General features: G+C 42.7%; 1 protein-coding gene across 10 annotated transcripts in view; it reads left to right on the forward strand.

Moving 5' to 3' along the window:
* Positions 1-12,870, forward strand: part of LOC111246250 (uncharacterized) — a 155,429-nt gene that overhangs the window by 126,928 nt on the left and 15,631 nt on the right. For all 10 annotated transcript variants that reach the window (XM_086985609.1, XM_086985610.1, XM_086985611.1 and 7 more), the window contains 11 exons: positions 317-501; positions 939-1,249; positions 2,439-2,800; positions 3,420-3,791; positions 4,294-4,841; positions 5,524-5,817; positions 6,976-7,365; positions 7,871-8,146; positions 8,341-8,571; positions 9,373-9,735; positions 11,266-11,623. In XM_086985609.1, the coding sequence (XP_086841735.1) occupies positions 317-501; positions 939-1,249; positions 2,439-2,800; positions 3,420-3,791; positions 4,294-4,841; positions 5,524-5,817; positions 6,976-7,365; positions 7,871-8,146; positions 8,341-8,571; positions 9,373-9,735; positions 11,266-11,623 (3,690 nt within the window). The remainder of the gene's footprint in view (positions 1-316; positions 502-938; positions 1,250-2,438; positions 2,801-3,419; positions 3,792-4,293; positions 4,842-5,523; positions 5,818-6,975; positions 7,366-7,870; positions 8,147-8,340; positions 8,572-9,372; positions 9,736-11,265; positions 11,624-12,870) is intronic.

Below are 12,870 nucleotides of genomic sequence, written 5' to 3' on the forward strand. Positions count from 1 at the left end.
TACCGGGAATAGGGCCTACAGCTACGGTAATGAATGGGTCCAGTGGGACGATGGCCATCTCACGTCATGCTAGGCACAGGCCGCACACGCGATCTGAAGCCAAGGCCAATTTCACTCTGCTGAGCAAAGACTACCTTGACGTGTCCCTCTAGTTCTCAACGGCTTACGAGATTTACCTCTGAATAAATAATGATAGCCGTAGGGACATTCTTTAGGTTCATGCGACTGGTGCTGTTAAAAAAAAAACAGTTATAGGAATACGTTGTTACTGATTCTCTTAACAGTTTTTTTTTTATCTTGCTCATTATATTGATAGGGAACAGTATTGTATCACCCGTAAGGAAATAAAAACATTCGAAGATAAACGATCGAAGAAGCTGTTTGGCTGTCTTGTGAAGGGATCCTGCGCCGGCAGCAGCAAGGACAAAAAATCAAAGCGGTCCTCTATTCAGAGCGACGAACCGAGCGTAGCGTACGGAGACGACAACAACCGACAATCAGGTTAATTTGTGTGTTTGAAGCACCTCACTATTTCTCTCCTTTAGCAAAGATAGTGTCCCTACGTATCGAGCTCATTAAGCTCTTTCGTGTTTATTTGTACATTTATTTATAGCACAGTGGTGATGGCGAAGAACACGGTCTAGTAAGATCTATTAATGTGGGTTCGTAGATTAATCGAAGCCTTTTATTATATGTATTTTGCATTTGAAACGGTAATACAGCCTATGTCGTAACGCATACATGTGAAGTAAGCTATAGTATTCAGACTAATGGTATTCTTTCGCTGTCTGTCTAGATGCTTGCTTGTAAACCTAATGTAGATCTTTTAAAAGTAAATGTTTGTACGTATATCTCGGTTAATAACGTATTTTCTTGTAATTGTTTGCCGTCTTTTCTCCAATACCTTGGGGTGCACTCCGCAACGCTAATTATTGCAGAACCTAAACCTCACGAATCGCTAAGCAAGAAAGAATCATCAGAATACGAAGATGCCGGCTTTCGATATCGACCAAAACCGTTCTGCCTACAAAATCCGAACCGATTTCAGTACAAATCCGAAGCAGCGTCTCAGGCCGACACGAACTCGATCCGCGTCGTTCCTTGCCGCTCAGCGTCGGCAAAGCCACGTCTTCAAAGTCAGCATAGCTCACAAGGGAGCATTACCTCATCCCGCGCGTATCTACCCAACCGCTCATACGAAATCTCTTATGCCATCTCACTGCAGCAACACGATGACCGCGACAAACAAGTAATGTTCCACTCTGCGTTAGCGCATAACATTTCAATAACAGCAAAATCAACATCGTCATGAAAAAGCCAGCATTTTTTATTCAATGTGTAGTATACATCGTATTTACACAACGGTTTCTATGTATATTGTATATTGATAAGGTTGACCTAGCCGATTTACTTGCACGTGGGTCAATTCGTCCACGCGTGCATCGAGAAGTTCTATGGCTGCACCATAGTTGAGCGGTGAACACAAGAGTAGATGGAAGGGTAGGTGGGATGCCCCTTACTATCCCAGTCCGCAATCGATGTCCATTAATATGAGGGAGATGAGCCTCAGCTCCCGCTAGCAATATATAGGGATAGCGTTTTCGATGGGGTCCAAATAACAGAACGGAGGGGGAACAGCTAAATTGCAAAAGGAGCCCGGTGTCTGGTAAATAGATATCCATCGAACGGTGTCTATTTAAACATTTGCCGACCACTCTACGGATAGACGGGCTAGGCTGATGTATAGTAAGAATGAACTGAATACTATCTAGTCAATAGGATAATAATTTTTACCGAAGGCGTTCGGTAAATAGGGCATAATAAGATAACAACAAATATATTATTCGCTATTAAGTGAAATCATAGTAAATTTAGGACTGAGATGAATGTGGCTTCAAAGCCTAACTGTTCGCCTTTGACGCTGAAATATTATTTAATCCAGCCTAGGGTTTTTACTTTTGCCCTGAATTTACTGCGCAAAACCTGTCATTGAAAACAAAGGACAGTAGCTTCCTACATGCCTGACTGAATTACTGAGTAAAACTTTTTACGATGTCTTACTAGCTGAAAATCCAGAACTATATGCAAGTTTGCATTATAACTTTATGTTCGTACTGAAATTTATATATATATATATATATAAATAAATTAAAAAAAAAAATATATATATATATATATATATTTTTTTTTTTTTTATATATATATAAAATATATATATATATATATATTATAGACTGCAGAACTTTGATAAACGATTTGGTTTCACGTTGACGGTCAAATACAGTTCAATACGTAAATATTATGGAGATATGTAGAAGTCACGATCTGCCTCAAGGTCGAACTGTAGGACTTCAATTTTCCAACAGGCCTCTTAATGTCTTAAATGTCCGAAAAGTCGAATTTAGAGAACAGCACCAGCACTGTTTACGCATAATCAGGTATCCGGCTGCCGTTCAGTGGATGCACTCAACGACGTGTGGCGTGGTAGTGGATACTACGATCAGGCCACGGGGCACCTGCCGGAGTACTCCATGACACTGGATAACCGGCACAGCGCTCATAATCACCACTATCGAGGGACAACATCCGCGCACATCGGGCATGTCATCGCTCATGGCGGCGTGTCAACGACGCCGCGGCCAAAATCGGTAGCCACAGATGTTATGACGCATCAGGAACCGACGGACGGAAGCGCCAGTATGGTTAGATCGAACACTGTCGGAGGAGGCTTAGAAGATGTAGATGCAATGCTTGTTGGTCCCATGGCCACTTCAACGCCATTGAACGTCAGCAGAAACAGGTATAATAGGACTAGATGCGTGTAGCTGAAGTTCACACGAAAAAGTCGCGTAAACGAGGCGGGTATTTCTCTTTTTTGTTGTCCTTCTATTTGCATCTCCAGTGCGCTGTTGGTCTTGAGGGGCATCTCCTAGTTTAAACGATGGCATAAGAGATATCTCAAATTTGATTGAGTTACTTTCGGCGGAACATGTATTGAAGCATATGGCTGTGGTCGCGGCTTAAAGCGAATTTACCAACGATGTCCATATCTCGCCGCCCATTGGGTGTTACGTTTGCACAAGTGAGATATACCACGCACGTACGCAGCCACAATATTCTACCAACGGTCTTTTCTGTCTAGCACGATTTATCAAGTCTAGAAGTAGTACGTGACTTTGTTGTACGCAAATGTATCCAATATGCAAATTGTCATTGTCCTTGCTACCATTTTTGCCCGTGTCTTGTCCTGGCAGTTTTCGATCTGTCAATTCGACCCCTGTTTTGACTCAATCTAACCACGTTCCGTATCACTATGTCTTCAACCTTTCCCCACGCACCCCATCGGTCCGTGTGTTCCCTTCTATCCCCCCCCCCCCCCGCCGCTCCCACATTATTACTGTAATACGAATCATTGACAGGTGTAACTGTCACTGTTCGTCGTCCTCTGTGGACAACCAAGAAAATCTGGCAGACGTCACGCAATACTTCATGCAACGCTCATTTGAGGAGAGTCTGAGTCACTCGGGTCGCATGTCTGCCGCCCGCCGGGCCCTACAGAAGACCGCAGCAACCCAGACGGCTACAGCAACGGCAGATAACACGACCTGCACCTCGGTCACTCCCACATCCTCGCGTACCCCCGAAGTCCCTCCGGACTACCTGACGCTTTCGCCGCGTACCGCGCAAGCATCCGCTTCGTCTAGCCGGAAGTCCTCAAGGAGACGAAATGCGAGCAGGGATTCAAGCTCGCGTAAGGCATACACATCAATAGATTCTGACACTGACGAAAGGTAGGTGAATACGGATTTATCGATACACGAGAACGATCGTTGTTGCTTAATATAGTTCCATCCAGTCGAGAATATGCGCAGTTAACCGGCTGGAACAGAAGCTGTCTGAAATAGATTGGCCCAAAAAACAGTTCCCATGTGCCTCCTTAAGAGACTTTAATTCCAGAATTGTCAATTTGATGTCTTAGTATAGTATATCAAAAATCCACATGGAAATAAACAAACATAACTTGGTCCGTTTTTCGCTAGGAATAATTTTATTTAGGCACTTTATTATACATAGCATTGGGGCGCGTACATAGATATACATAATGTAACTCTGTTTAAAAGAAGTCGAACCACATGCATTCGACATTATTATTATTACTTAATGATTGAGCAGATTCTTTTAGCTGGCTTTTTTGAAGTTTAAGCACCACACTTAAGAAACAGGACACTGTTCAGTTAGCGCCAAGTCACACCACGGTGCTCGATTATGCTGTCGCCGTGCTTGCTTTTACAGTATTGACGATGAACTCATGGAAGTGGACCTACATAGCACTCAACAACGGCTAATGGCCTCGAACTCGAGGCACTCGTTATCGAGCTGCCACCCGTCTGAGCAGCTAGAAACTAGCTCCAGTCCCGAGCACAAATCACAATCTAGCCAGAAACAGCTGGCTGCGTGGACACACCGGCGCTCAATATCGAAAGAACAGGTCGCAGCGTCCTCCTTCGACGCCTCTTCAACCACACTCACTACCGTCGACGCACTCCTAAACGTCTCGTACGAATTAAACGAAGACTCATACCAAGGAGCAGCAGCTTCGCCCCATAATTCTGTTGCCACCGAGATATGTTCGCTTGATTCGCGGCACGCTGTTCAGGCGCACTCTGGGAAGAGCGCAGCACAACAGCCCACTGCCGTTGCTTCACCCGCACACGAAAAGCGCGCCCGGAAGGGCCAAGGCGCCAGAAGAAGCCCATGTATTGACAGTAATAACCCTCAAGTAATGTCCTATGCTCAATACCTCCTACAACCCGCGTGCGACTTCCCAGAGGAGATAACGGGTAAGTGAATATGTTCAACGGTGCGCTGATAAGATCATCTAATATAACAGCTGGTGTAACCTTGTTTTGTTGTTATTGAGTTCACTCGTGGAGGTCACTACGTGCTTTAGGTGAGCTCGGATCAGTAAAAGCCCAGCAAAGAAATTAACACTGACATACGGGTATTTTGGTGGATCAATTTATTCAGATTTTATATTAGGCTTATGCTTATTTTTCTGCGTTTGCTGGGTTCTTATATACTGAGTGTGCATGGCCATACCCCGCTGCAGGCAACCCGAATAAAATAAGTTGCCTAAATAGTAAATATTATTTTATATGGGCATCATCTGATTTTCGGTTCGCTCTAACTCCTAATGAAGTTGACATAATTTTAATTTTCCTAATTTATTTTGATAACAAGACTCATTACTATTTGGTTTCGTGTAGAGTATTTTCTTATTTGCCCAAAAGTTGGCTCAGAACTCCAGCATTCGCTTGTTACTTATATAGTGATGATAGTACCTGATTGAGAGACAGAAGCTAGCCTAACGTAGTACGGATGTCCTATATCATTAAATTCTGTTGATTGAAACAATTATAACGCTGCCTCAAGAAAAGTTTATCCCTCTCGATTGAACCGTTGAAAGTATAAACGGTTAATATCAATATATAGTCTCTTCTGTCAACACCCTCGATTCTGTAGGCAGTTTTAGCGCAGAAGTGCTCAACGCCACAGGCGCTGAAGACCTAAACTCGCCAGACAGCGAATCCTCAAGCAGTCGCTTCACCGAACGCGAATCGTCATGCAAGAGTTCCACCTCGAGTTCAGCGGGGGTCCACAGGGAGATGGCTCGAGGCTCCCATAGCCTTCAAGGTAGCGCAGGAGCTGGTCAAGCGAGCACCCAGGAATCGAATACCCGAGAGGCCTCGCTCGGGCTGCCCCTTGAGGAGGTCAAGAGCGACAGCACCTCAGCTGATTATATCACAGCTACCGAAGGTTAGTAATTTAGATCTTTCAAGTACTGTTTAGTGTATATGTTAGCTTCTATAATTAGAACCCTGAGAAAAAAAAAAATAAATTAATTACATCAAACGTTATAGTAGTTTCAAGGCAACACCGCGTCTTATTTGAGAAAAGACGCACTCTTTCCAAATGAAACACGATAAATGGCAGATTGCCAATTGTATACTGTCCAAGATAGAGCATAGATTTGGTGACTGAAACCCTAAGTAGATAGACTCTTAAACAAATAATATGCCAAAAATAGCATAGATCACGAGCGGCATCCTTCTAACAAACATTTAATATATAGAGATTGACTGCACTAGCCAGTTATTCAAGCTGAACTTCTAAAAATCGATTAGTCAAAGAGATAGAATGCCAAACAACCTTCCCTCTTCCACTTCCATAGTTTTTGCATTTTCATTGCCTCTTTCCTAATTTTAATTCCTATTTTGTTGTGAGTTTCGACGATTGAAAGGTAGGGCTGTTGCACCCGATAGATCAGTTCATCATTCCATTGAAAAGCACATAAGGACCGCCTCCATCGTTCAATACCCTTTATACAAGCTAGATCCCAATTCACTTTAACAAGAAACGACAATGTTTCGCTGCACCCTCCACTACTAGTAGCCTGAATATGACGCGTCTCTTTACCGGGTGGAAAAGCACAGGGCAGGCTACAGCGGTAGTCTGGACTTTTGTGCGATGAGTGTCTGAATTGTGTGGCCGGCTGGGCTGAATGGATTCACTTAGAGGTGGGTTAGATCCGGAGTGACTGGGCTACTTGAAAGGGATAGCTGAGTGAGCGGCTGCCGCAGGCGGACACAAATGTGTTCCTCAATGATAACGCAATAAATTAATTACCGTTTGCTTATTTAGTGTTTCCTTCTACATCTGTTGTCTGCTGTCAGCTTTTACTTCTATAATGGCGTTAATGACCATACTGCCGTCCTCTTTTTTACTTCACCACCCGTTGTACTATTGTTTCTGAACTACTGCCTGACGTCGACACCACCACGTAATGGCTACCATCGTTCCGCTTCGGCTACTACAACAACCGCCGTACAACATCGTGTCGTGTATATTCTTATGCACTTACTTACTTTTATCGTATTGCATGTACGGCACGGGGTGACACGTTGCGTCCTAAAGGCAAAAACTCTAAAACGATTACGAAAGGTTTGTCTTCGCACGAGGGCAGCACCTCATTGGAAAGCGCGCCCGAGATTAGCTTGTGCCCGGGAACGACTCCAGGAGAAATAGCCACTTCGGTGGCGCCAGCTGGCAGTGGGCGCGAGCGAGGTCTCGAAGCTCTCGACCTGCCTTCGCCATCAGTAGAACTGCCGCAGCCAGGAGAACGCCATAGAGGGGTCGAATTACCACTCTCGAGCGAGAGCGAGGATGACTCGACTAAAAAGGACGACGAACGCGAGCAGGAAACAGGAGACAGAGAAGACGACGAACCTGAAGCGAAAGCTATAGACAACGACGACCAGAGCTCCGAGGGAGAATACTCACTTGGGACGGCTGAAAATATCGAAGGTAAGCGCGTTTGTGGCGAACGCCTGTAGTTTACGCAGGAAATAAGCGTAGATACAGTAGACAATAGGTTGAAGATGGTGTACAAACAAAAAATGAATCGACAATGTATTCTATATAGATAGTGCCTAGAATAATATTATACATTATTTGTAAATGTTTATAAATATATATTATAAACTCTAAAGAATTAAAGGGTGTACTAGTTGATGCAGATAACTTAATTGGATTTTAGTATTTTCTTAAATATCTTTTCTTAGTAGTAGATCGCTTAAGAAGCAAATTTGTCTAGGCAAAGTTGAGTGTTCTCAGAATGCGTCGGTTTACAAATTAAACGAAGGCAAAGCAACAAAGCTAAAATATAGGTCGGACCACCTGAGCGTTTCGAAGTTTTTTTCCAAAAATGCCTTTGAATATGCATTGCCAATGGAGTCGACATTTATGAAATGTACTCTATCAAATAGTTTTATGGCACATGCACTCACTGTGTGGCATATCGGCATTGCAGGAGAGACGGATAAATCGGACGATGATGCTGAAGAAGATGAAACACTGGGACGGCGCGACGAGGAGCCTATGGAGTGTATGGTCCCCACATCGTTGACGATGCTCCCATCTCCTATTGAGACTTCGTCGCCCAAGACGAGCCATAAGGGGTTTTCAAACAACGAGACCCAGCAACAACAACAACCGACTCATATTTGCGAAGTTTTTGAAGATGAGATCCACGGAAAAGCGCTAATTCTACCATTAATGACCTTTCGGGACGTTCAGAATGCCCTAGGTAAAGTGTTCAAGGAAGAGGGTGTATTGGTATATTGGAATCAAATCTTTTGTGCAATTAGGACTAGCTTAGCATTCTATAAAAACACTAATGTAGCCTATATTATTTGTATGTTATATATTCGTACAGCGAATGAAGTTTCAATATGTTTTGTTTCATATTTTTATGTGTTTGATTAATATTGATATCGTTAGGACGAGCCGAGCTCCGTCAGTACGACGAGCTATCGACGGTATCTGAAGTTTCTGAAGAGAATTCAACATCAGAACATCAAGTGACAGAACGCTATACGCCAACGAGTTCGTGTGGGTCTACCGGTACAATTAAGCGAATCTACCGGCGGGCCGACTCTCCCCAAAGGAAATACTTCCAGGAAGTTCATAACGAAGCTAGCGTCCTCGACCAGGATTCCACGAACCTAAAAGGTACGTTGAGACCAATTTATAATAATGAGGTATTGCTGTAGCGGGAGAGAAGGTTCAAGAGGGCAAGTGTATCGGTGACATACCTCTCGGAGAGCTGATTAAGACATGCATCCTATACGGCCGCTGAGACCGCGCTAATGAAATGGCTTCGGCAGTTTAGTGTGGTAAGTATTGAGATCATTTGAAAACGCAAACGATCCGTTAGTCCTTCCCCGCTTGAGATGGTATAACAATTTTTCGCTCCTACGACGCAGAGAGTTTAGCAGAGGCACGGGCGCTGGTAGTCGCCAAAAAAAAATAACATATAGGTGGTTATGTGTGTTCTGTAAACGGTCGGATACTTTGGTCGTCCTTTTTAAGCAAGCAAAGCTGTCACAATAGATACTTGACTTTAGCAGGACAGTCGAATGTGGCATCCTATACACGGATTCTTACTTAAATAAACGATGTTTTTCTACGGGAAATTCATTGAGCAATAAAGATCAAGTCGCAACTTACTTATTTCTGGTGGGCAACGCTAAGTAGTAGACCTTTTTGAAATGCCCTTTTTTCTTACTTTAGGGTGTATCTATGAACATCCTTCATTGCATAAGCCATTCGTTCTGACAATGACAGAATGTCAGTTTATCATTAGTAGAGCAAAAAACTCCTTAGTGGAACAGGGTTAAATTCGGCACGTTTTTGGCACTAACGTCTTGGTCGCTGTATGTATGCATAACACGATATTTAGTGTGAACGTTGCTAGCTTGCCTTTGTTTCATTTGCTTTGTTTACCCTTCTCCTGCTCTTGATCTTCAATAGATACGTCATCCGAGCTAAACGCATCAAACGATAGCGGCGGAGCCTGTATCGAAGTAACGCCAAACGACAGTGCAGATTCTCTTTCGATGACGTTCAGGCCGGAGGAAATACCCGCTATCATGTACGGCCCCGTTGGCGGCAAAACAGCAACAGTTGGCCCACAGACGACAGCGGCCCCAACAACAGAACGTCCCCAACCAAAAAAAGAAGCAAGTTCGGCAACGACAGCGACGTCGCAAGGTGGTAGTGCCGCTGGGTGTGAAGCGAAAACTTCGGATGAGACTGTCGAAAGACCCACAAAAGTCGATCAGCCTGCGATACCTTTGACGAGTAATGAAACCCGTATGCCAGCACCTCCGTGTGGTGAGTTTTGCTTAAGATAAACTAAATTCATCGTACACCGGCGGGTCTTTACTTGAAAATCAGAAAGGGGAATATTGTCATTTAGCCCACGGGAACAACATAATGGATTGGGTTGGGTGGGGTCGATTCGACGTTTTGGCTAGATATTACTAAGGAAAAACCTTATCCGCTAAAATAGCTGTTAAGCTTAAATGGACTTCCATCAAGATGCACCTAATTCCTGCTCTCTTGCGTATCCATATAAGATAGCAAACATTGAACACTCAACAAATTAATAAGAGAACTAGGCCGAAAACCAACCTACTAAATCAGGCTATTTATAGCAATATATTGAGATACCTAGGTGCAGAAACTAAACAAACTCCGATCGATAAATTTTATCACTAAGTGTCTGATACGTACATTCATAATACGTAAAAGTTATACTTTTTCAAGTAGTAGAACAGAATGAGTTTTGACCGCTGAATAAGACGCCATTGTATAGAAAGCCGTGATGTGAAGAGCGAGCATGGGTTCATTCTCTAGAAAATGGTACAAAAGTTACGAGTAATATAAAAAGAAAGTTAGAAATAATGCTTGTGATGGTTGTAGAATTACTTTTAATGTACGTAGAAAGCGTGAGGAATTATTCGCAAATCGGTGAGATTTCCACTGGCGATATAATACATGTTGTATACGGGCAGAGCTTCAAAGAAATCAGACTTTTTACTAGCTATAGTTAAGGGAAAATCATTAATATTATTAATTATATAAAAAAAAAAAACAAAAAAAAAATGAAGCGTTAAACATATCGTTCAAGTTTATTACAAATAAATTTACTAGTTTAATCTATTGCTTAGGCCTGCAAGGATATGTAGCTTCGTGCAGCCACATTCTAGGACGTGTATCAAGACCCAAAGCAGATTCCCAATAGAATATAAAATGTACAATAGTGCAATTTTTTATTTCGTTTTTTCTACGTGAAGGAATTAAATTTGTTTGAGCCTATCTCATAATTAGCGGAATTGCGATTTCATCTATGAAAACATTAATATTTATTTTAGCCCAACCCTAAATATTTCTGTGATTCAATGGCTTTATTGCCTTACGTACTGTTAAGCATAGATCTAAAGAAGTCTTTACTATAATAGTTCGATAATACAGGCTTCTCTGATGTATGAATGGGAGATATGATGGATATAAAGATTTATTACTTGGGGGTGTTGGGAGAAACAGCTTCCTTCCTTTGATTGTTCAGTCGTTTAGGCTGCGCATTTGCCTCCAGACATTTTTATTTTAGCAATCTTATAATGCATAGGCTGGCTAAGTCACTATACAACAGCGCCGAGAATCGAAGTTCCTCAGTATGAGAAGCAAATGGACATTGGAAATCCTGTCTCACTTTTAATGTAAAAGCATGGAGCAAGGCATATCAGATTATACAGCTTACTAGACTTACTAGGCAAAAGAGGTCAGAAAAACCACATACAAGTTTTATATAAAATAGCTCAGTTGGTATCCTTTAATTAACAACATGCGGTGATAACTCAGCATCGGCCCGGGTGACTACGGTCTCGGCCGAGATTCACCAACGCGGATCAGCTCATGATATCAATTCAAAGGCGTCGCCAGCTGGATCATCATGCCGTAACGGGGGGTCGCCACGTAGCGACGGTGTTGTCATGTCGACAAATAAAGATCACCAGTATCCCACTGTAGCAGTTTCAGCAGCTGTGGTACCTACAAACCGATCAGCGCCGGGGAGGCCAACTGAGTCCGGCCCTAAGGAAGGCAGTAGTACCGAATCCGGAACTCCATCATCAACGCCGACCAGCAACTCCAGTAGCAGCGATCGAAAGGAACGCCAGAACGCCAATGGCGACCCGCCGCCAAATACGAAGAGGAACAGGTATGTAGTATGCACTGATGAACCATAGCTTACTTCGTTTGAGTTTAATAACCACACATAATAACATAGCAAATTAAGGCTTTCTTAATTCTAATTAGATACATATAGATGGACTGTAACGTTTCCTTATATCCGCTCTACGACCACAAAGCCAGTTCATTAGTACCCCATTTTTTAACCGGTCAATCGCTTCACATGTAATGAACATTCTATATCAGAATTTAACGCATTCACGTATATGTTCATTATGTACAGCTAATTTATTTTCTCATTATGCATTATACTTTGCACATCAAACCTTTCTTATATGTGCTCTGGCCCATCGCGCATTTTCACTGGAGGGAATTGGGTTTCTTGGACTGCCGGGCTGCCGATTGGTCATCCCGTGATGATTCAACCATCACGAGGTGAGGCTAGGCACAAGGAAAAACTAAAGTGCCTGCCGCTATTGGATGCTTTCTGCGGTATTAAGAGATGAAGCGACAGTGCGCTTCCCTGTTTAACTTCGACGGATATTATTAGTCTGACTACGTGTGAGCGAGTGCTTTTCTTTTAAACCTTGTTACCATGCCTGTTCAGGGCTACTAACTTCTTGAGAGACAAATAGTTACTTTAACTCCCTGTAATATTTTACCAACTTTATTGGCATTGCATCGGAAACGTTAAGGTCTAGTGCTAGGACATAAACGTATGTTTGACCTGAGTATTGGCTTATAGATTTGATAGTAATAAATATGTACCTTATTGGCGATTTCGGCTATGTACTGAGAAATAAATTGCTTCAAATCCGAAATCGTCGTAGGGTATTGCACTAGACGGCTGACTTTCACTAATTACGCTATCTGCATAGAGTTCAGATGGCTTCTCAGAGATATTGTTAAACCACCGTCGACGTCCTCTTTCGATGGCCATATCTCTACGACATTTAGCGTTGCCAACGACTTGTGCCTATTTTTGATGGCCGCAGAGCGATGTAAAGGCCAACTATTGGCATGAAAAAAACCGCTTTAAACTGAGTTACCACCCGTTGCTTAATCGACAGTGCTCAACTGGTCGGTGTTCAGTGGCCGCTTCCGATGAATTATCATCAGTTTTTTTCCAGCTAAAAGTAACTGTTTAGCATTAGGATCTTGTCAAGTATTGGTTTAAAATTTGACGAGATTTCAACAACAGATAATAATAATAATAATATAATCTTTGCACGAAATAAACGATTACCACGAAGCAAATCACTCGATTAAAAGGCA

Source organism: Varroa destructor, unplaced genomic scaffold (assembly GCF_002443255.2).
Source record: "Varroa destructor unplaced genomic scaffold, Vdes_3.0 BEIS01000003.1, whole genome shotgun sequence".
Taxonomy (NCBI): domain Eukaryota; kingdom Metazoa; phylum Arthropoda; class Arachnida; order Mesostigmata; family Varroidae; genus Varroa; species Varroa destructor.